Source organism: Python bivittatus, unplaced genomic scaffold (assembly GCF_059951505.1).
Source record: "Python bivittatus isolate LINGU-HERP-01145 unplaced genomic scaffold, Pbiv_v1 ctg000650_np1212, whole genome shotgun sequence".
Classification (NCBI taxonomy): Eukaryota; Metazoa; Chordata; class Lepidosauria; order Squamata; family Pythonidae; genus Python; species Python bivittatus.
In genome coordinates, this window is record NW_028277093.1 from 2,717,597 (window position 1) to 2,742,402 (window position 24,806).

At 45.2% G+C, this 24,806-nt stretch overlaps 1 protein-coding gene across 1 annotated transcript; it reads right to left on the reverse strand.

Moving 5' to 3' along the window:
- Positions 1–8,331: 8,331 nt before the first annotated feature.
- LOC103050115 (uncharacterized) lies at positions 8,332–15,147 on the reverse strand. The gene is given in 6 exon segments (XM_015891293.3): positions 8,332–9,328; positions 9,331–11,525; positions 12,854–12,980; positions 13,487–13,566; positions 13,723–13,849; positions 14,073–15,147. Coding segments are annotated over 6 exon segments (3,021 nt in total). The 5' UTR covers positions 14,499–15,147; the 3' UTR covers positions 8,332–9,262.
- Positions 15,148–24,806: the final 9,659 nt, after the last annotated feature.

Below are 24,806 nucleotides of genomic sequence, written 5' to 3' on the forward strand. Positions count from 1 at the left end.
ATCTGTCTTCCATAGGTGGCCTCACAATCACCCAGCTAGCATTCCAGCAGAGACCTGGCGCTCACAGCTGTGTCCCTGCTCAACTGTTCATTTTCAAGTCAGTCTTACAAATGAAGGTATTTGAGGGCGGAATCCTCACCTTCGTTTCGATACTTGGGGTAAGCGGTTGCAAAAATGTCCCAAATACACCCCATTGCATATGAATCTATCTGACGCACGGGTGGCATCAACTCAGGCGAGACCCTGCCTTGCGACCTGTTTCCAGTAACAAAGTGCAGGCCTTCCAGAGGTCTTGCGGTTATCTCCTTGATCCTCTCCAGGCACTTCGTTCCCTTGTTTTCCTCCTTCAGCCTTGCCAAGAGCAGCCATTTTTTCCTACTCCATCTCTTGGCTTGTCAAGGAAGACCAGGCTAGGAAGCCAACGCCAGGAAGGTCAGTACTGCTTTTATTGTCCAGCTGTAGGACCAGAATCTGGCCGTCTGAACGTGCTTCCACCGCCCATCTTTGTGTCAAATGGGGAGAGGCGTGTAGGACACGTTTGCTCAAGTTTCTTTCTCAGGCAGGGCCGCCCGTTTATCCGACCGCAGAATTTTGCGAGTATCTTCGATCCAGTAGCTGGACTGGGCTCCTCTCGAGAAGACCTGTGGGGCGGCATCCCTCAGCACCACCGTCGTTTCACCAGGAGGAGAAGAGCGCCTCTGCCCACTTCGCCTCTTCCTCCTGTCCTTCAAGGCCGTGTCCGCTGCCCTCCACACCATCCCATTTGCAGCTGGGGCTTCCGCGAAAAGCACCCCGCCCCCCCCCCCTTCGTCCACCCTGGGCTCAGGAAGCGCCTTCAGCCTCTCGGGAACCTCCGGAGGCAAACCGGGAAGACAGAAGGGGCTTCCCTGCCTGGTGTCCGCAGGGCAGAGGCGGGTCTGCCCGAGGCTGCGCAAGAGGCGCGGCACGAGGAGGATCCGCGCCCCGCTCTCCTCGCAGCCCCCGAGCGCGGCGGGGCCGGACCTCGCTGACAGCCAGGGCTCCGGGCCGCCCGCCCTCCCCAGGGCCCCCGAGGGCTAAAGGGAGCGAGGGCCTCTCCGCAGAAAGGCCGTGCCGAGGTTGCGCTGGCCCTCCCCGCCTGCCCGTCCGCCCGCCCGCCCGCTCGCTCCTTAGCCGCCCTGGCGGATTCCCGCGGGAAGCGGTTCTTGGGCGCGTCTCGTGGACCTCTGGGACAGAAACGGTCGGAGGGGCGGAGCTAAGAGCCCTCCCTGCCCGTGAGGAAGAGGCGAAGTGGGCAGAGGCGCTCTTCTCCTCCTGGTGAAGCGAGGGTGGGGCTGAGGGATGCCGCCCCACAGGTCTTCTCAAGGGCAGCCCCGTCCAGCTATTGGATCGAAGATACTCGCAGACCCTCTTGCTGAGGAACAGCCCCTGCTCTGAGGGGATTAGCGGTGGCGGCTGTGGTACCTGTGGAGACGCTGAGGGAGAGCAAAATGGAGGTCCTGACGGAAAGACAAGTCAAGGACAGTGAAAGACGTCGAAGTCCCAAGTGGGAATCCCGCTCAAAAACATCAGGTTCTGGGACATTTGCCTCCGGAAATGCAGAAATGTGGGGAAATTCAGGGGTGGAGGAGGAAACCTTGGAGAAAAGCGAAGCTTGCTAGGGAGAGAGGTGGCAGCTACATTTTGGAGCAGAAATATAAAGCTATTTTAATATAAGTAAGTGTGAAGAGAAACACGTAATTCATGAAGGGCTAGAGAAGAATGAAACAATTCTCAGAAATATGAAATACAAGCCATCAAAACTAAAGGGTCTCCTGAGATTATAAGGAGGATTATCTTGAGGTAATAAAAGGACAGAACTGACTGAAGAAAAAATATGTGCGAATGGAGTTTTGGCTAGGAAAGGCGTAACCAGTTCCAATTTTGTGGGAAGTAAGGCTTGATGAAGCTCTTTCTGAACTTGGAATGCATATTTAAGAATCCTCTGGATGCTTTTAGGAGAACTATACACAAACAGCTGGTCAGGCCCACAATGGTTCTATTACTGCTCTACTTGAAGCTCTTTGCACATTCAAAACATTTAAATGGCTTCTCTGCTGTGTGGAAGCTTTTATGAGAAGTAAAGGAACTGTCACTGAAGCTTTTTCCACACTCCATACATTTATATGGTTTCTCTCCAGAATGGATCCTTTTATGGGAAATTTAGGTACCACTGTTCTTGAATTGCTTTCCATGCTCTGTCCATTGATATGATTTGCCCCCTGTATGGATTCTTTTACAGATAGTAAGGGTACTCCAATCATTAAAGCTTTTTCCACGCTTCATGTATTTATATGGTTTCTCTCCAGTGTGTAGTGTTTGATGATAAGTAAGGCTATTGCAGTGACTGAACTTGCCACATTGCATATGCATTGATAAGATTTTTCCCTTGTGTGGATTTGTTGACCTAGCCTTAGAGGGCAGATTGATTTGAAAAATATTCCACGGTCCCCTTTTGGACTGTTTGCATGAAACAGGAAAAAAATGAAATCATGATAATGGATTTGACGATTAGAAATAATAGTAGACAATAGAAAAAATGAAAGTTATGTTGTAAACTCAGAGTAAGAGCCTAAAGCAAATTTATACTCATATCTGTTGTAAAAGAAAGTGGGAAGTCATTTTTCTTTTTTTTCTTTCTGCACTTTTGACTTTTTCATTCTTTGCCTTCTTCTCTACTTTCTATCTTAATTAGTTCTTAATTTTTATGTCTTTATCTTAAACATTTAATAGTTATTTGAATATATATATATATATATATATATATATATAAAATATATATGTTCCATGCTTTTTCTACTCATATTGTCCCTAGTCTTGTTTCCACTGATCACAGAAATCCGATTCATTTTTTAATACTGTCCCCTATAGTACGTAATTCCCCTTTCTGTTTCCTGTGTGATCCTGGTGAGTCACAAACTCAAGGACTTCAGCACATTGAGATGTAGATAATTTCTTCCCCACCTACTTAGGGTGCTTATGCTCAAATGTTTTTGATCCCTAGTGATTCCCAAATGATTCTTTTCCTGCTTCATGCTGGATTCTTTGTGATGGCCTTATATCTGGCTCCTGTTAATTATTTTCTGATTCATCTCCTGGTTGGGAAAGAAAGAAAGTGTAAAATTATTAAGCCCTAAGACAGAATTGGAAGAGAACACCAAGAAACAATTCCCATTACCTAGTTAATTATAACAGGAATTATCATCTCCAAGATTCTCTGTATATTTTGTCAAAACCTAAAGAACAGGTTAGGGATAGATCGTCATGGAGAAAAATCCATGTGATCGCTAGGAGTCCAAAACAACCTGATGGCACATAATCAATCACAGTATTACCGAATTACACAATTGTTGCATTTGCTTTTGCTGGAGTTAATGAGGCACAGATTCATGTTTTTGTTTCCTAAGAAATTGAGACTAGTAATGAAAATAGAAGAATAGTAATGAAAACCAGATACAGCAAGACGTCACAGATACAGCCTGCAGCTCTTAGGACTTTGGATTTTGACCAGCTGGAAGTGAACAAATGGCCAATTGCCGTTTTAATTTTGGCAGTTGCAAATCCTACATACTGCCTTTAAAAAAAACAACTTTTTTTGTCCATTACTGTGAGCAAAGGAGTTAGCAAGAATCTTTTCCTGGAGGAATGGTGATAACATCACAGCCGTGATGCATGTACATTAGATCAGGGTTCCTCAACCTCAGCAACTTTAAAATGGGTAGATTTCAACTCCCAGAATTCGCCAGCCAGCATTCTGGGAGTTGAAGTCCACCCATCTTAAAGTTGCTGAGGTTGAGGAGCCCTGCATTAGATGGAGACCTATGTTATAAAACTTGATAACATTGCATGTCTTCCAATATCTGTAGGAGACTCCAATGAAGATCTTTACAATGCATCTGTGCTTGGCAATTAGAACAATGCCATTACTGTTCTTCTATAGAAAGGGAAAGAGAGCAATAGTAAATGCAAAAACTACAAGTGGGTTAGGTTATTAAGCATCCTTAGGAATGCTTAATTCTAATTAAAAGATTATGAGAGGCAACAATAAACAAAATTTGGGAAATATGCTGTAGCTTTATGCTGGTCAGGGAGTGGACAATATATGCTAAAAGTAAAACATACCTAAGAATAAATGTACTCTTAGCAAATAGTTTGACCCTGAGCAGGGAGTAAGATGAGCAGGTGTGGTATCTCCTTAGTTGTATAATATATTTATGGATTCATGTGTTAGGCCCAGCCCAAGAGCAACAGGAAAACAATCTAGCCAAGTTGAGTTCCTTATTGCTTATACCATATAGTCAGAATCTTGCCCGATTAAATCTGTATTATGCTAACCTAATAGATATATTCTAGGAGAATCTAGGGAGTGGTTAAGTCTGTTCTTCCCATGCTCCTGCTCTGGACTATGTTGCCTCTTGTCTCCTTTTCTTCCTTCCTGGAATGCGCTCCCTGAGAACCTGGGTCTCTACTGCATTCCATCACACCACCTCCCCCTTTCACATCATGTGTGAAGAATGCTTGTGATGATGGTAGAGGTGAGGTCATTGGGGATGTGAACATATGGGTGTTTTGTATGCAGATGATGCCATGTTAACTGGCTGAGAACCTGAATGATTTGCAGCAAACATTAGATAGACTATATGATGCTACAAGGACTATGGATCTAAAAATGAAGATCAAGGTCTCTTGACAGAAACTGAAAATTCATCCAGGAGGCCCTCAAATCACCAGCCTTGGCCATCCCACCTGGGTATTTCAGGTAACCTAGGATCCCTAATCTAGAGATTACATTGCAAGCCAGCATACTGTTGTCTGCATTTCAGCAACTCAGAGGTAAATGCAATGCACTAATATATACTCAGGACAGAGATTTGCAATGGAACCAATGGCCATTTTTCTCTGTGCAATTCCAAATTTTAATTATATAAATGGAAAACCACTTTTTTTTCCAGATTTTTTCCAGCAGTTTTTCAGTTTTTGGCACCATAATGCCAGAAAGCAGTGCAGAAATCAGGTTGATCAATAGAGGGTACAGAGTTCAAATTTTGCTTTGCCTTCGATTCCAGGATGCTGCAGGGGTTATGAATCTTTGCCTTGATGGCAACAAATACATTGAGGCTTATGTCAGAAGCCCTGATATAAGAAAAAATGTTAAACCTGTTTGAGGTGGCACTCTCTCAGCAGACTACCTGGGCTATTTGGAGATCTCCAAAGCATCTCAGCACATATTACTTCCTCTACCTGAGCTGGAGCCACCATTGTGACTTCGGTTCCACCAGAAAAAAGAGATATCTCAAGTGCTATAAAAGCTGTACATTCATCCCCTATGAGTGAGACAAAGGGGATGGAATGATAGTTTTTATTTTTGTTTTTTAAAAAAGTTTAATATCTGGGGAGGTATTGAATAAAAACTCATCCAGATTGAAGCTACTTGTGTAATCCTCCCTTACCTGGTGAGTTCTTCTGTTTGATTCTCTTGGGGGTGCCCTAAAAAGAGTGTCCCTAGAGAGGGATCTGGTGGATCTCTCCTCACTTTGGAACCTTGCACATCCACATACATGAAAATTCCCTGCGCGCAAGCAGCAGTGAGGAAGAAAGGCAAGTTTGGAGCTGGCAACTAGAAAAGGTGGCATTCTCATCTACCGCCAACAGTCCATCCTCTACATAAATGGGGATGGAGGATGGTTTTGAGGAATCTCAATATGAAATCTCTCAATGTTAGGAATTCCACAAATCCAAGTTCAGAGGGATTTCACAAAATCAAGAACAAGGTTTCTTCCTGGGTGAAATATTCTTTCAGTTTTCTTTATCCTCTGCCTGACCCAGGAGGAAGCCTTATGCCAGGGCCACTGCCTGGGGTCTGGTCTCCGCTCCACACTCCCAAACACAGCTCTCCATTTCTGTGGGCAGGATGGCCATGAACTGCTCCAAGGACCACCAGGTCCAGCATCTCAGCCTTTGTGTGTCTTTCTGGCTTCAGCCATTGAGCACAAAGGTGGTGGAGGTGGCTGCAAACTCCTCAGGGTACCTGAGCCTCCTAGTAGCAGAATTCCCTGACATGCTGGTACTGGACATCCTAAGTTTCTTCTTCCAGGATTTTCTCTCTGGCCCTTTCTCTGAATTCCCCAGTGCTCTCAACTTAAGTAGCATGAAGGTGTTTTCCTGCTTCCTCTCAAATAGGTCTGTTGCATCCATCTTCTCTGGGGGTTCCCCCACAGTTCCCAGCACTTCAAAGGGATGTCCTGGATCTCCAAGACTCTTGGCTGGGATCTCAGTCAGTAGTGCCAAGAGTTAAAGTAGGGCTTCCACCCCTGGCTTTCAAAACCTTGGATGACCACTGGGTGGCTGCAACATGATAGAAACAATATGCTGCCATCTAGTAGTAGTTTGGATTTTTGTAGTCTAGATCTGGTAGCCTGATTTACAGTATTCTGACAGTTTGCAAAGGACATCCTGGGTGTGTCCATGTGTGCCTGCACTCACAAGGCCCCACATACAAAACTGGCTGTGGAAAATGCCAGGTTTTTTTTGTAATGTCTCAATCTAGCCTTCAGCTCTGAAATTTTCTGGTTGTTTCCCATCCAGGTTCTAACAGGCCCAATCCTGTAGCTCTCAAGACCTTACGAAGAGGCTGGATGCTGGAGTCTCCTAAAAGAGCGCCATTCAAAAGCTGCCAAATCCCTGTTCTGGTATCAGGGCTTCTGCACTATCCTTCAGTTTATTAGATCTCATCCAGCTAAAGATTCAAATCAAGAGTCACTTCCCTGGAAACTAAAGAAAACCAAACTATTACTTCATGTGATTAGGATATTATCATTACACACCAAATTCCTGATTACCTCCATGGCTTTTTTCTTTCCTACAGTGGAGCAAGCTTTCCTGGAGTGGCATTCTCCTCTATCCAGAAGACAGCACAAAAGCTTTTGATGGATGTTTTAAATGAATGACAACATATCTTAAGGTTTCTCCTTTGATGTTCAAATGATATGGAGCAGGTACAAATAAAGGAGTTCTAATAATTTGGAACTTTGTGGAGCTCTGTCACCTTCAAAACCCACCATTAGAATACAGCAATGTCCTCTGTAAAATTGAGGCCTCTGCCAGAATAGTTATTATTAGGTCTCCTGTGCTTTCAGTGCCCAAGTGATCATGGGCAGAAAGAAAAAGAATAGTTTCTATGTGCCCATTAGAGGTATGGACATCTGTTGTGGTAGGTGAGGACATTTCAACATGTGTAACATGTCATGCCATACTTCCACAATGGTGATGAGCTGTCATCCTCTCATTTCTTTGGAGAAGAAGAGCCCAAAAGCTACAGTTTTTTGATAAGTTTTCAATTTAGTTCTTCCATTTCCAGTTATTGAGAGTTCTTTATTTGACCTGAGTACTCACCAAAGAAAGAAATGGAATACAAATCAGACAAATGAACATTACACACAAAGCTCTCATCTGTTTTGTGAACCTCCTTTGCACACTGCTTCACCCTGGATGGATCATTTACCATTGCTTTCCCTTGGATTATGTCCCTTGGAGAACAAATCCTTCACAAGGATCTTGCAGAAAGTTATGTATGCGGTTCACTTAAGAACTTGATGCTCTTATGCTGATCCTGATCCAGCGCCCCAAATAGTTGCTTGAAGGAACCAGCTCCTTCTCTAGCAGAGAGGATGTCCAATTGAGGGCTGAGAAGGATAATGTCTTACAGGTGCCAGACTGTTCAATATTCCTTGCTAACTTGGATTTCCATCCTCTTTAAGAAAACTCTGAATCCTTGGCACAAAGGAGGGTCTCATGAAAGTACTACAGTAAATGCTTCCCAGGGATCTTGTTTCAGAATTTTTCTCTTTTTCTGAACTGCCACATACTGAGTCAATGGCTTCACTGAGGTCTCCATTATGACCCAAGAACTTTCCCCTACCTAAGTACAGTTCAGGCCTCAACAATGTGGATGTCAAGTTAGGAACTTATTCCCCAGTACACCTCATTTTCAATGTTCTTCAAGGGAACTGCACTGACCACTAAGTTGACTGTCCATTCTCAAATTCCTCACAATCACTTTTGTTTTCACTATCTTGAGTACTTCAATATCATCTACAGGCTTGGCCAAGCCATGGCTTATCAAGAAAACTAACAGCCATTGCATTTTCTCCCAATGGTTTCTGACTAAGTGGTTGACCAAAGTAGAGTCTCCAATTACATACCCAATTCTGGGTTATTACTGCCCTTCCAATAAATGTGGGGATGGCTCACATATCTGTGTGCATAGGTGCGACTGTCAAAAGTCACACTCCAAAAAAGACAGGCCCAGAAAAAAAATATATAATTTTTTTTTAATAAAATGTAATATGGAAGCGAATTGATTCTTATTTACATGCATTTACATGCACCAACTAATATCTCTCACACCCAACATGTACTTTCCATCTTCCAACAGAAACAACACTACCAGAGATTGGGGAAGTGTAATTTTGCTGGAAATGGGGGGGGGGGCGGGAATGCAAAGAAGAATGGAACTGGAGGCGTATTACCACAAGAAGTAAGTGGATCAAGGAAGTAAGAAAAGAGACAGAAATCCACCTTAGGCCTTAGCGAAACTGTTTCTGCAGACAAGCAGGGATAAACCACAATCCCACAAATTAGGATTAGGATTAAGGGCTGGCCAATGCTCAAATGATTCACATCTATGTCTATAGCCAATTATACCTCTTGCCCAGTCATATTCAACACAGATGTCTGTTCCCAAACTGTAAATCAGCATCCCCAACCCAACTCACAGCTAATGATTATGAAGGAAAAAAAACTCACCTTCCATTCGGGTAATGGTTTAATAAAAATCTCAGTATCCCTAATATCTCACTGCTGGTGGAATTATATTTGAAGCATATGTTTAGTTAGATGCCATCAAGTCCAGCTATACTGTATCTGCTACACAGAGAAAATCATGGCTTCCATATTGTAGTAATCTGAAGCTCTTCCAAAACTTTCCTGTCATCTCCTTCATCTGGCCAATCCATTTTATCCCTTTTCTTCCCCTTCCCTCACTCTAACCTATCTTCTCTAATCATAACTCACTCCCTTTCCATTTTGACATTGTGATCAGAAATGCAGTCACAAGTTCTTTCCACACTGCATGCATGTATATGGCCTCTCCCCCATGTGGCTCCTTTTGAGAGGTTCACTACTCTGAATGAAGCTCCTTCTATATTATGTACTGGTGAGTGGGTTTTCCTTTGGGTGGATCCTTTTATGAAAAGAGAGGGAAGTGCGCTGACTGAAACTCTTTCCACACTCCTCGCACTGATATGGTTTCTCTCCCGTGTGGATCCTCCTATGTGAAGTCAAGGAACCACTTGTACTGAAGCTTCTTCCACACTCCATGCATGGATATGGTTTCTCCCCTGAGTGGATTCTTTTATGGGAAGTAAAGGAACTCAAGTCTCTGAAGTTTTTTCCACAATCCACACATTTAAATGGTTTCTCCCCACTGTGAATCCTTTTATGGGAAGTAAGGTTACTGCTCATACTGAAGCTTTTTCCACACTCCATGCATTGATACGGTTTCTCCCCTGAGTGGATCCTTTTATGTGAAATCAGTGAACTGCTTGTATGAAAGCTCTTTTCACAGTCTGTGCATTGATATGGCTTCTCCCCTGTGTGGATCCTTTTATGGGAGGTAAGTTGATTGTTTTGAGTAAAGCTCTTTCCACACTCCATGCATTTATATGGTTTCTCTCCTGTGTGGATCCTTTTATGAGAAATGAGTTCACTGCTTGTACTGAATCTCTTTCCACATTCCATGCATTGATATGGTTTCTCCCCCGTGTGGATCCTTTTATGGCAAGTAAGGGAACTACTTGTGGTGAAGCTTTTTCCACATTCCATGCACTGATACGGTTTCTCCCCTGTGTGGATCCTTTTATGGGAGGTAAGTTGACTGCTATTAGTAAAGTTCTTTCCACACTCCATGCATTTATAAGGCTTCTCCCCTGAGTGGAACCTTTTATGAGAAGTAAATGAACTCAAGTCTCTAAAACTCTTTCCACAGTCCATGCACTGATAAGGTTTCTCCCCCGTGTGGATTCTTTTATGAGAAATAAGTTGACCACTCTGACTGAAGTTCATTCCACAGTCCGTGCAATGATATGGCTTCTCCCCTGAATGGATCCTTTCATGGCAAGTAAGACCACGTCTCATTCTAAAGTTCTTTCCACACTCCATACATTTATATGGTTTCTCCCCAGTGTGGATCCTTTTGTGGGAAGTAAGGTTACTGCTCCAACTGAAAGTTTTTCCACACTCCATGCATTGATATGGTTTCTCCCCTGTGTGGATCCTTTTGTGGCAAGTAAGGTCACTCCTTATTCTAAAGATCTTTCCACATTCCATGCATTTATATGGTTTATCTCCTGTGTGGATCCTGTTATGGGAAGTAAGACCACGTCTCATTCTAAAGCTCTTTCCACACTCCATGCATTTATATGGCTTATCTCCTGTGTGGATCCTTTTATGGGAAATGAGATCACTGCTTGTACTGAATCTCTTTCCACACTCCGTGCACTTATATGGTTTCTCCCCTGAGTGGATCCTTTTATGGGAAGTAAGGGAACCACTTGTGGTGAAGCTCTTCCCACACTCCATGCATTTATATGGTTTCTCTCCTGTATGGATCCTTTTATGGGAAGTAAGACCACGTTTCATTCTAAAGTTCTTTCCACACTCCATACATTTATATGGTTTCTCTCCTGTGTGGATCCTTTTATGGGAAACGAGATCACTGCTTGTACTGAAACTCTTTCCACATTCCATGCACCTATATGGTTTCTCCCCTGTGTGGATTCTTTTATGGGAAGTAAGAGAACCACTTGTGGTGAAACTCTTTCCACATGCAGTGCATTTATATCGCTTCTCCCCTGCGTGTATCCCTTCATGAATAGTAAGATCAATACTCTTGTGGAAGCTCTTTCCACACTCCATGCATTTATATGGTTTCTTTCCTATGTGGGTCTCTTTATGTAAAGCAAGATCATTGCTTGTATAGGAACTCTTTCTGCAATCCGTGCATTTATATGACTTCTCCACTCTATGGATTCTTTTATGGGTATTAAAAGTACGGCTCTCATTAAAGCTTTTCCCACACTCTGGAGATTTATATGGTTTTTCTATCTCGATCCTTTGATGTAAAGTAAGACAGAGATTGAAATCATTTTTTCTATATTCCCTGCAGCCAAGTGGCTTCCCTTTAGTGTGGGTTCTGCTATATTCATCTGATTTATTGCTGAACATTTTTCCACCCTTTAAACAGCTTCTTTTTTCTTTATGATGTTGCATATGGAAAGTGCGGTTTTCTCCATACTGAAAAATAGAGAATTTCTGCATCCTATTGTTCAACTGATTTTCTCCACGCACATTTGCCTCCACCTGATTGTTCAATATCCCTTCACCAGTTTCAGTTTTTTGCAAAGATTTCACACCTGGTTCTTTATTAGCCTCAGTGTCCTGCCTGTCAACTGTTTGGAATGAAAAGAAAAACAGAAAATTCATGAGATGTTTGAGGCACAAAGTGAAGGTAACATCACATCATATTAGCCACATTTTTTATCTCAACACTACTGTACCAAGATTTTTCCCTCTAGGCTGCATGGTGCTGGGAATATGTCTGGGGCATTGTTTCCTACATCTCTGATCCTTCCTGTGAGGTTATCTGCAGAATGCTGGACTGCTTGGAGGCAACTGAGGTATGATGTCCCACAGGACTCCATTATTTTTCCCCCAGCCATTCAGTGTGAGTAGGAAACCTCTGAGGAGGACCATCTAGAGTTCTGGAGTGGGATATCACCAGCTTTAATGCTTCCTAACATTCAGTTTCAACTGTGAGGGAAGACAAGTTGAAAATAAATCAAGAGAAAATGGAGCTGCTGTTGCTACAAGGAATCTGTATTTGGGTACTGAGATTCAGCATGTTTGAGATGAGATTGCCCTCCCTTGAAAAAAGAGGTCTCCACTCCAGGAGTCTTCTTTCATCCTCAGCTGTCCTTGCATTTGTTGCAGCAGCTACAGAAGGGAGGCTTTGGGGCAAATCAGAGGGAGAGCCAACAGGGTGGAAAGTCACCAGCCAAACAGAGAACCCTAGCAGTAGCATCTTTGAGATAAACAGTGTGAAACTATCAGGACTTTCAAATGCCATCATTATAGAGAAAAAAGGAATGCAAAAGGAGCTTTGAAGGCAACCTACAAACCCAAATGAGCAGGAATGGAAACTGTCTGGGAAGGTGCTTGTTCCTCCTTCTAGGGGCAGCATGAAAACGTTAGCCCTTCCTACCAGAACAAATGGAAGAAGCAATTATATTATTATTGTTGATTGCACAGTTGGCCAGTTGTTTAGACTGGATTTTGCATTTTTATCCACCCATCAAAGGCTTCCCAAGGACCTGGGATAGGCAGTTGTTGTTATTTGATGGTGTTAAAGATATTGTTGCAGGATATAAGCTGTTCCAAGTAAAGCTGCTTTTTGCAACTGACTGATGGTGATTTTGTCAATGCCGATGGTGTTCAAGTGGTGCTTCAGATATTTTGGGATTACACCCAAGATGCCTATTACTATTGGTACTACCTTTGCTTTATTATTGTTATTATTAATACTACTACTACTATTTTGATTTATATAGCTGCCCATCTCCCATACATGACTCTAACCGCAAAGCACAGAAGGTTATTTCACTTCTCTGTAGGAAAAGTACTGACCTGAATCTCCTCTGAAAAATTGATTAGCTGGTTATTCTTGACCAGAAAATACCTTCCCCACTTATCTGAACCCAGAGCAAAAGGGATCCCTTACCCATGGAGTCAACATTCTTAGCATTTTCCAGCATGACTTCTCTGTACAGGGATTTTTGGTCAAAATCCAGCAGAGCCCACTCCTCTTCAGAGAAAAACACAGTTACATCTTCGAAGGACACGGGAACCTGAAGTACAAAAGCATTCCTTGTTAGTGTACAGTTCCAGAAAGTATTTGCAAATTCTCTATCCTAATGACCAATTTTGCTGATTCTGTAGGACCTTCAGTCGCATTCAGTGATAGCAATCCTAATATCCTTTTTAGTCTACTCCTGAGACAAGACTAGGGTGCAGCTCAGCCTCCAATACTTCCTGCAAGGTTGCTTCATCGAGCAAGTATTGGGATACTCCTATATGACATATTAACCAATGTCTTATGTTGTCCACTAGGAAATACGTAGTCTTCATTCAACAACTAGATGAAGTTGTTGGGAGATGTCCTCCAGACATCTTGAGATGCCATGAATGTATGGATGATATCAGATTACTGAGAAGCTGCTCATGCCCTGAAAAACTGGTTAGATGAGAGCTAATAAACTAGCTCAGGAAAAGGGATTCAGACCACTTTGGAGAGAGTTGCATGTTCCTTGAATAAATCATGTTGTACTTTGGGAGGCGGGGATCCTCCCCCTACCTGAGCTGGAAGTACAATCACTGTTTCTGCTCCACCACAAAGAGATGTTTCCACCGGTATCATCATTGTTGTTCCATTTTCTGAGAGCAAGATAAAAGGTTAGGAAATGCTTGTTTTAAAAACAGCTGGAGGAAAACTATGCACAAAGGCCAGGCTTGCACACAGGTCTAAGGTAGTACTGTAAAAGAAACTCATGAATAAAAAGAGCCCAATAAATCAAAGGAGTCTTCTTTTACCTGATGGTGGGACTTGAGATGGGTCCTCCTGGGAGATCCCCTCCAAGACAAGTTCCTGAAAGGGATATGACACATCCCCTAATGCTTTAGGCGCTTGGGTGGCCACCTCCATGAAGAGCTCTTGAACCTGAAATAGCAGCCAAGAGAAAAGAGAACATCACTGCCCCCTGCCCCAGCTTTACAGCCCCTCTGGAAGAAGGGACTGGGCTTCTTACAAGTCCTTGGAAATAATCAGGGTGAGGGAGGATGGAAGCATTTATCTAACAAAGATGCAATTTTATTAAAATCCTGCTGAATATATTAGAATGGAAACATTTAAGAATTCATTCATGTTGCTTTTATGGTCTCACCTGCCGCTTTCGCTGTATCTTCTGCTCCGCACGGCTCGGGAGGAAGCCTTCGGCCAGGGCCACCGCCTGGGAGCTGGTCTCTGCTCCGCGCTTCCAGACCCAGCTCTCCATCTCTGGGGGCAGGATGGCCGGGGACTGCTCCAGGACCACCAGGCCCAGCATCTGAGCTTTCCCGCGCCCTTCCTGCCTCATCCACCGACCGTACAGGTGGTGGAGTCGGCCGCATCCTCCTCGGAGTCCCTCAGCCTCCTGGCGGCAGAGCTCCCTGAAAGGGCAGCCCTGGACGGCCCAACGTGGGGCTGCTTCTTCCGGAAGGTTCGGCCTGGGTCTTGCTGCTTCTCCAAAGAAATCCAGAGGCTCCCCTGAACCTGCAAAGCAACTTTCACGCGGGGGAGCAGAACGGCAAGGAGAGCCCCCTTCAGCCATCTTGGCGGACGAGGGATCTCTCCGTCCCCTGGACGACTAGATTCTTTCCATTCAGCGGGAAGGGCGCTCAGTTTCCAGGCCGAGAGGAGAACGAGGAGAGAGCCAAGAGTCCAAGGCACTGACAGGAACTTTCTTTCTTTCTTTCTTTCTTTCATAGGAAGGAAGGAAGGAAGGAAGGAAGGAGGGGATTTTTTGGCTGGCGCCAGCAGGAAAACGCGAGTCCGCCCCGAGGCTGCCCCTCGCCCGGGCTCCGCTGCCCAAGAGAGGCGCGCAGCTCCCTCCCGGAAGGGTCTTCCGCCCCGCTTTGTTCCAGGCTCGGCCCGGGCTTCGGCCGGCGGGCGCGCCGCTCGCTGCAGAGGCGCCCTCGGCGTGGGAACGGCCGCTTCCGGCCTCCGCTGCAAACCGCGGGCGAGGCGCTGCGCGGAGCAGAAGCTCCCCGTCGCCTCTCGGCTGCACCCGGAAGCCCGGCGGCGCGTTGCGAGAGGGCGCCCTCTGGCGGGCGCTGCCTGCGGGCGGGTGGGTGCCCGGGACGCTGGCGAGGAGAGGAGTCGCCGGAGCCTGAGTGGGGGACGCCCGGCGGGGCTTTCCTCCTCCTCGCGGAAAACCATCCCCGGCGCACCGCCGCCCGCCCGCCCGCTGCTCTTGAGGAACTCAAGCTGCAGACCGCGCGGAAATCGGACGAGAGCGGCCACCAGACGCCTTTCGCAATCAAACGCTGCCTCTCAGAACAGCGCACGGATGCTGTAGGAAGTGAACTTGCTGAGCGGGAAAGGCGCCGAGAGACGCGATCTTCTGGAGGAAGCGCACCGTGGAAAAATGGCACGTGGAGCAGTTTCAGTCCTCGGTGCGGAAGGGGCAACCCTGTGGAAAGGGTTGGCAGAAAGCTTATCTGTCTTCCATAGGTGGCCTCACAATCACCCAGCTAGCATTCCAGCAGAGACCTGGCGCTCACAGCTGTGTCCCTGCTCAACTGTTCATTTTCAAGTCAGTCTTACAAATGAAGGTATTTGAGGGCGGAATCCTCACCTTCGTTTCGATACTTGGGGTAAGCGGTTGCAAAAATGTCCCAAATACACCCCATTGCATATGAATCTATCTGACGCACGGGTGGCATCAACTCAGGCGAGACCCTGCCTTGCGACCTGTTTCCAGTAACAAAGTGCAGGCCTTCCAGAGGTCTTGCGGTTATCTCCTTGATCCTCTCCAGGCACTTCGTTCCCTTGTTTTCCTCCTTCAGCCTTGCCAAGAGCAGCCATTTTTTCCTACTCCATCTCTTGGCTTGTCAAGGAAGACCAGGCTAGGAAGCCAACGCCAGGAAGGTCAGTACTGCTTTTATTGTCCAGCTGTAGGACCAGAATCTGGCCGTCTGAACGTGCTTCCACCGCCCATCTTTGTGTCAAATGGGGAGAGGCGTGTAGGACACGTTTGCTCAAGTTACTTTCTCAGGCAGGGCCGCCCGTTTATCCGACCGCAGAATTTTAGTGCCTCTTCCTCCTGTCCTTCAAGGCTGTTTCCACAGCCCTCCATGCCATCCTACGCTGCCATCGCACACCCAACGTGTGTGACAAGAATTCAGGAGTCTGCTTGAACCTTTTTGCAACTAACCATTTTATTAAATGCCAAGATCTGGCCCTGGGGCTTGGGCAAGCAGTCCGAGGCTGGCCCCGGGCCGAAGAGAGGCGTGGAGCAGAGAAGGCTTTCGCGAGCCTCGCCGGGGCTTGCAGGGAAACAGCCGGGCGGAGCTGGGGCAGGCGGGGACCTGACCATGGCCTCCTCGCCCTCGCCCCCCATTTGCAGCTGGGGCTTCTGGAAGAAAAGCACCCAGGCCCACCCCCTTCGTCCACCCGGGGCTCAGGAAGCAGCTTCAACCTTTCGGGAACCTCCAGAGACAAACGTGGAAGACAGAATGGGCTTCCCTGCCCGGTGTCTGCAGGGAAGAGGTGGATCTGCCCGAGGCTGCCCAAGTGACACTGGAGGAGGAGGATCCATGCGCCGCTTTTCTCACAGCCCGCGAGCATGACTGGGGCCGGAGAGCCGTGCAGATGCAGCTGCGTACGCGGACCTTGCAGACAGCCAGGGCTCCGCACCCCCTCGCCCTCCCCAGGCTCCCCGAGGTTAAAGGGAGTGAGTGATTCTCCCCAGAAAGGCTGTGCTGAGGATGGGGTGGCCCTTCCCGCCCTCGCCTTTGCTGCCCTGGCGGATTCCCGCAGGAAGCGGCTCTTGGTGTGTCTTGCTAAATTCTGAAAAAGAAACAGTTGAAGGGGCGGAGGTAAGAGTTGGTCCCTGCCTGTGTGGAGCATCCAAAATACAAGGACATACTCTTATCCTTCTAGTAAAATAATAGTAGTGCTGAGGGATTCTGCCCCAAAGTTCTTTTCAAGAGGAGGACTTTCCAGCTACAGGTAGTCCTCAGCTTACGACCACAATTGGGACTGAAACTTCTATCGCTAAGGAATGCGGTCGTTAAGTGAATTGTGTCTGATTTTATCACCTTTTTGCCACAGTTGTTAAGCGAATCCAGCTTCCCCATTGACTGCTTTTCAGAAGCCCTCTGGGAAGGTCCCAAATGGGGGTCACGTGACCCGGGGTGCTGCAACCATTGTAAATACATGCAGGTTGCCAAGTGTCTGAATTTTGATCATTTGATCATAGGGACCATAGGGATGCTTTGATGGTCTTAAGTGTGAGGACTGGTTGTAAGTCATTTTTTCCAGCAATGTTGCAACTTTAGACGTACGTTAAACAAATGATTGTAAGTCGAGGACTATCTGTACTGAATTGAAGTTATTGAAAATAAGTTACAGTTATTTTGAGGAACGGCCCCTGATTTTAGGGCAACAAAAGATGTTGGCTATGGCCCCTGGGAAGGACAAAATGGTGAGCAAAATGGAAGTCCTGAAGGAAAAATCAAGAATACTGAAAGAAATCAAATTCCCAAGTGGGAATATGGCTCAAAAACATCAAGTTCTAGAAAAAAATTACCTTAGGAAATGCAGAAGTGTGGGGAAATGTAGGGGTGGAGGAAGCTCAGGGGAATCTTTGAAAAAAGCAAAGTGTGCGAGAGACATGGCAGCTACATATTGGAGCAGAAATATAAAGCTATTTTAATATAAATAAGTGTGAGGAGAAACATTTTTAATATAAATAAATTTGAAGAGAAGCATGTAGTTCATGAAGGGTTAGAGAACAATTAAACACAATTCTCAAAAATATGAAATACAAACAATGAAAGCTAAAGGGTCTCCTGAGATTGATGGTAAGTAAATAGGCTACTTAGCTTTATTTTAGCCATGATGTATTCCCAGATTTGATTCAGCTAGTTCAGCTAAGCTAAGCTGATTGGAGAGAGAGGGCAATGAGAGGCCCTTGTAACTTAGAGTTATGAAGAGGTGATAGATAAGAGAAAACAAGGGAATGAAATGGGAGGAAAGTGTTATGATTCCTTGTGCAGCTGGAATTTGAGGGAGTAGAGACCCTATGTTTGTTCACTGATTGATTCTGTTATAGAGCCAGATAATTAGCAACCAAGGATGTGTAAAAGAGAGGTAAGCTGAGATCAAGCTAATTATAAGTGTTTTAGAAGTAGATTCCTATTAAAATTTAAGGTGAGAATAAGAGAGCAGTATGACATCTAACTTGGCTGTGATTAGTGCACTAATGAATTATGACTTTGTTTTTCTTTAGTTTAGTTTTTCTGTAAGAACCCACCCCAAGAGAGGATGTGCTTTGTTAGAACTGTATAAAAGGAACTCACCCCAAGGGTGCGTGTGCTTTCTTTGGGGGGAAAAAAATCCCAAGTGCCTTTTTTCCTGTACAGAATAAAGCTATTGAAGAGATTTCCATGTCTTGTGTGCTCAGTTGACACTGCATGCAAGGGAATGACCCCAGAGTTTGGGACCATTTTCTGTTGACCAGATGGGACCTGCCTAACGGCTTTGCTAGGCTCCCAGCAGTGGTTAGGGAGAGGGGAAGCAACATTTGCAGTTGATGCACACTGGACCTATTGTTCCTGGATCACCAATCTTGATTCCAGCCCCAAGTCCGATGATCTGGGACTCAAAGATGTAATGCTGACCTTGGAAATCTCTGAAAAGAAAACTACGAATGATGGTTTGGTGTGGGGTTTGCCAACATCCCAGTGCCTTTGATCACATCGGAGGGGTGAGTATTCTTGACTGGGCAAAATTTTCTTTAGTAAGACCACCCGAGTCTTTGACAGGGTATCGAAGTTGGGATAGAGCCCATAGATACCACCCCAGCCCATAACTGGGTATCCAGGTTGGGATAGAGCCCATAGATACCCTAAAAGGGGGGAAGGGAATCCAGAGGGGCTGGATTCTGTTTAAATGGTTCAGTTGAATGGTGCATGTTTGAAATCCCTGTGTTCAGAACCCGACTGCCGACCAGGACTGTGTGTTGAATTTGCCTCAGCGGCACCTATTCTAGATGAAATATTCTTGGGGTAGAAAGGACGGGGGGGGGGGGAAGAGGCTTGTGAGATTCGTGTGTCCCGGCAGGTTGCAAAAGCGTGTGAGTGACTGTAAACTGAAATCAGTAGTTGGGGAAATGTTGGGTCTTGGACAGAGACAGGTGGCAAACAAAATGGGGTCGGGGCACAGCAAGGATCAAAAGGAGACACCCCTGGGATGCATGTTGTCAATCTTCAGGAACTGGGGCGGGCAGTGACCCCTTAACCAAAAGCCAATTAATACATTTGTGTGAAAATGCTTGTCCATGGTATAAACTTGAGAGCTCTGAAAATAACCGCCTGCAGCGTTTGTGAAATCTTCTTTTTCTTGGTGGTTTCTTTTTATGGTTGGTCCATGTTTAACTCAGCGCCTCCCTTGTGGAAGGGGCAGTTTCCAGAGGCACCAACATCATGAGTCTCATTAACATGAGACTATCTTGCAATTGTTGTTGTTTTGTCCACAAATAAGCAAATGGGATGAGTGCATGTTGAAATGTTTGTGTTTCCGTGAAGAGAAAAAAAGAGATGATGTAAAAGTGTAAATCGATTGTGCTGTTAATGTTTTAAAAAGGCAAAAGGAAATTCACCTCGGATTTTAAAAAGCGAAGAACCTATAGAAGCCAATGTAATTCCATTTAATTCCTCCACCTTACATAGTTGACAAATAGCCTGTAAATCCACCTCCACTGGTGATCCATCACTGACAAATAGTTAGGAGGCTGAGAAAAGTGGGGAGGGAATGAGTGAGTATAGTTATGGCAGAATAATGTTGAAAACAGAGGCCCCTAAGCAAGAAAGACAGGAAAGTTAAGTTGTAGGTGTCTTTGTGGCAAAAATCAGAGGGGATCAGGAAGTGCTGGCAGGACAAAACTGAAAGGGAGACCCCAGCTGGGGCGGAAGGAAAGAAATTCCGATTGATGGCAATGAATGCGATTGATGGCAATGAATGCGGGTGATTCAGAAAGAGGGGCCAGGGGACCGCAACAATTCCTGTTTCCTCCTCTGAGCCCCTGGTTAAAACAGAAAAGGGGGGAGACTTTTTGATTCTCTCTTTAAAATGGGTTGTGTTTTGGGAGAGAAGAGGTTAATTCCTCAGTTTGTGAATGTGCCTGAATGCCCATTGGAGAGATTTGTTATGCAAAATGAGAGTGGAGAGCTGATTTAAAAGTGAGTTATGTTGATGGTGCTGAAAAGAGGAGGGGTGGAAGATGCAAGCTGCATTTTTGCATAGCCTCAGGGTTTGGAATTAACAAAAACCAGGCACAGCAAAGAATGCAGTTCCAGTTGAAGTTAAATTGAAAGATAGAATCACCCCAACTATACCCTCTCAGGCTAGAAAGGAAAAGAGGCTTATGACCCTTTGATTAAAATTTCAGAAATGTGGACTGTTGAGACAATGCCAATCTAAAGGCAGTTAATGAGGTGGCTATGACTATCTCCCCTCCACCTCCCGCTCTGTTGGTTTATAACCCTTGTTTTAAAGGATGCTTTCTTATGCATCCCTTTGGCTCCAGAAAGCCATGAACTTTAGTCTTTGAATAGGAAAATCCTAACAAAAAGAGCCCTACTCTGTAAATGCTTTAGCTGCAGACCTGAGGGCTCAAATGGAATAGTGATTTAGTATATTGATTTATTGCTGTGGATTGACGACACCCGAGCATGTACAAAGTACACAATTTCTTCGCTGAATTTCTTGGGACAAGCTAGTTACTGGGTGCGAGAAGGAAATCAGATTCTTCCCCCACGTTAGCAGGAAGTCAAAGCTTCCCATTTGTCTCATTCTATCATCGCTTATCTTAACCAGCAACCAAAGCTAAATTATAGTAAGAACAGGCTCATCTAAAAAGATTAAGAGGTAACAGAAAGAATCAAGAGTCCTCCACCCTAGCCCAAAATTAAAGAACTAAAGACCTGGCAGGAAGGGCCAACATTCCTTAAACCCAAAAAATCGAATCATGGAAAGATTTCTTCCCGAAGAGATCTACATTCCAGTTAGACAATTCCAGGTAAGGCAAGCGCAGGAAACCCCAGGTCAACCGAGTGCCTGACCTTAGAAGCTCCCTTCTAAAGATCTAGTCAATTACACCCTTACCGGAATGCCGCCTCCCCTGGAGTCCCAGCTAATTACCTTTCCTAAGAAATCCTAGAGGGCGGTTTCCCTTTGCACCTATTAAGGATCTTCCCAATAAAAGGGGATCCCTGGGAAGCCCTGAGTGTGGCCGCCCCGAGGGCTCAACGTCTTGGGTATCTGGCCCTCAGAAATAAAGTCTTCTCTCTCCTTCAGGCAACCGCCTGGGTGTTTATTCCTGGCTCGGAGACGAACCTCATAAGTTTGCATTCTAACAGGTATTATAAGAAAGCTCAGATTATCCAAGAGACTGTTATCTATCTGGGTTTCAATTTTTTTTAAGGACTAAGGTAGTTGCTACCCGAACGGAAAGAGGCTGTTTGCAGGGTGGTCACTTCCCCTGCACCCAGAGCCAACTGCAAGTTGCCTGAGCTTTGTTGCCTTTGGATTCCAGGGTTTGGGTTGTTTGCCAAACCCCTGTATAAGGCTACCCGGAAAAAAGACTCAACCATTTTGGATGCGCGCCAGATTGTAAAGCAGCCTTTGGCAGTTACAAAAAAAACCCCGTCCCAGACTTGGAGAAACCATTTTAACTTTATCTGCAGGAGCAAAGCGGGGCGGGGGGGGGGGGGGGCAGCAGCAATTTGTCTTCTTGCTAAAGAAGCTGAGAAATTAACTTTGGGTCAGCCCTGAAGCCACACTCAGCGATGACAGTTTTGGAACAAAAAGACAGCCACTGGATGATCCCAAGTTGGGTTGCATTTTATCAGGCCATCCTATTGGGCTATCCAAATTTGACTTTGCCTTTCACTGCTGCTTCGAACCCGGCTACATTGTTCCCATACTTAGAGCCCAGTGCAGCATAACATGATTGGTTCCCTTGGAGGTGCTAGCCAAAAGGATTTTCAGGATACCCCATTGCAGAACCCAGATCTTGAATACTCTACTGATGGCAGCAGCAATGTGATTCAGGGAAGCTGTGTAGCAGGCTATACATGAGTCACTCAATGGGAAATAGTGGAACCCTTTGCCCCAGAAACCTCAGCCCAGAGAGCGGAGCTTTTGCCTTTGATCCTAGCACTCCAGTTGGCTGATGGTAAAACTGTCAATGTTGGCACTGATTTTAAGTACAGGTAGTCCTCATTTAATGACTGTTCGTTTAACAACTGCTTGAAGTTACAACAGTGCTAAAAAAAAGTGACTTACGACTGGTGCCCAAAGTTATGACTGTCACAGTGCCCCCACAGTCATGTGATCACAATTCAGGTGCTTGGCAACCAGCTCGCACTTATAATGGTTGCAGTGTCCCTGGGTCACATGATCACCATTTGCGACCTTTCCAGCTGGCTTCCGGCAAGCAAAATCAATGAGGAACTGTGTGATCCACTTAATGACTGCCGCAAAAAAGGTTGTAAAATCAGGTCCAGTCACTTGATGATTCGCTTAATGACTGCATTGCTTAGCAACCTAAATTCCTGTCCCAATCGTGGTCATTAAGTGAGGACTACCTGTTTGTTTTTGGATTTTTGCATGTGCATGGGGCATTGGGGAATGAACGAGGACAGCTCACACAAATCATATTTGATTTGCAGCTGGAACTGGAATCAGATATGTCCCAGACATACTTATTTTGTTGGAAGTTGTATATTTTCCTACACAGGTGACTGTCGTACACTGCAAAGCCCATTAAAGGGTACATGTCCTTTTTCCTGAGGGAATCTGAAGAGCAGATGAAGCAGTCCTAATGGATACAGAAGGAGAGGCTGCCTTACCAGAACCCTCTTACACTGCCCCAAAGAAGGGTCAGCCTTAGGCTGGGGAACAGCAAACAATAAAGATGACTGATGGATTAACCCTGATGAGAGACTGATTGTCAGTCCACCAAAGTGCCAATGCAGTGAGGAATTTGTTCAGCTGCCCAATGATTTGTCTCAGTCTTTACACTGAAGCTGAGCAAGTTGCCTCAAAATGTTTGCTTTGTGCCTAACCTGGAGATCGAGATCATCATCTAATGGACAGGCCAAACATGCTAACCAGACCTTACAAAACCCATTTGAGCAAATGGGCAGATGTTCTGCCTTTAGCCCTTTTGAGCATTAGAATCAGTCCCAGGGATAAGTTAGGATTTAGCTCATTTGTGATTTTGTTTGGTAAACCCTTCCCAGTGACCTCACCAGCGGCAAATGGTATTTAGATGTCTGCAACTAGAACTGAATTTGTGGAGGAGGATTTGGTTTCTTTGTCTGCTGCTTTGTTTTCTCTTCACGGGTTTGTATCGGCCCACCAGACCTTGCCCCTGGATGCTGATGTTCATTCTTTCCAGCCAGGAGGTTGGGTTTATTTGAGGACCTGGAAGGATGAGCCACTGCAACCCAGGTGGAAGGGGCCATATCAAGGGCTGCTGACAACTCATTCTTTTCTTAAGCTTGCAGGTGTCTATTTTTCTAGAGTCAAGAAAGCAATACCATGTCCAGCCTTTGGTGGCAAAGGAACTGGCTAGACAACAGAAGGTACCCAGTATAGGAAGGGGATCAATGTGGCACCCCACCAGGAGAGGGTGTATCCCATGATTGAACTGTTAAACCTGTACAGGAATTGCAAGAAATAATTGATGGGAGCTAGCCCACACCCTAGGATCCAAACAAGGGCATCAATTCCCCACTACCATCAGCATGGTAGTAAAGATTATTTAGGGGATTTTTAGAGAAACCATATTTTTATAGGTTTTCTCCTTCCCTTTCCCCTTTGGAGCTTTAGGATTTTGCCCCTCAGTAGGTATCTTATAACTTCACATGGGAGATATAATTCCCTGGGTACTAGGTAACCTAGTTCCAAGGGAGGGGGGGGGAATGATGAGACAGCTTGCTTAGCTTTATTTTAGCCATGATGTTTTCCCAGATTTGATTCAGTTAGCTCAACTAAGCAAAATATAATAATAATATTAATAATAATAATAATAATAATAATAATAATAATAGGAACAGTTTATATCCTGTGACAATACCTTTAAACATCAAACAACATCTGCCTATCCCAGGTCCTTGGGAAGGACTTGATAGGTGGATAAAAATGCCACATCCGGTTTAAACATCTGGTTGTGCAACCAATCATCAACATCATCATCATCATCATGATCATGATCATCATCATCATCATCATATTGGGAATTAGTTGTCCCCTCCTTCAAGAAGGATAGGAAAGACCAAGGTTCTTGTTGAGATGGAAGAATAGAAAGTTGGAAATTCCTTGGGGAATTTGTGTTGGAAAACAACAGCCTGATAGAACTTTGGGAGAAATTGGGTTAGTGTGTTTTTCTTCTGTTGTGAAATAGTTCTAATATTAAAGCTGTGTAGCTCGAACCATTTTTAAAATAAATATGAAAAGAACGTATAACTCTACAAAATTGTAACATGTAAGAGTCAAGCTGTGCAAAGGGGACCCCCCCCCCCCCCCCGCTATCATTGGAGGGGGAAAATGGGAACTTCTGACTTGCGCTCAGCATGTTTGTGTCCAGGGTTGGAAATTCGGGGCTAATGCTGGCTTCTGGGTCTGAGCTGGCAGTGAGTAGTCAGGAAAGGGGTCTTGGGGTGTTTCTAGTTGTTTGCTCAGAGAAAATATCAATGCAGCAGGTTTTCAAAAGGCATCCAAAAAGGTTGGCAGCATCTTAATGATTAAATAGGCTGGGTTGGTGGTAGAAGAGGAGAAGGACCTTTGGATGGTGAGGTATCTGATTATCAGCTCTGCTGAACTCCTTTCTGCATTCCATTTATAG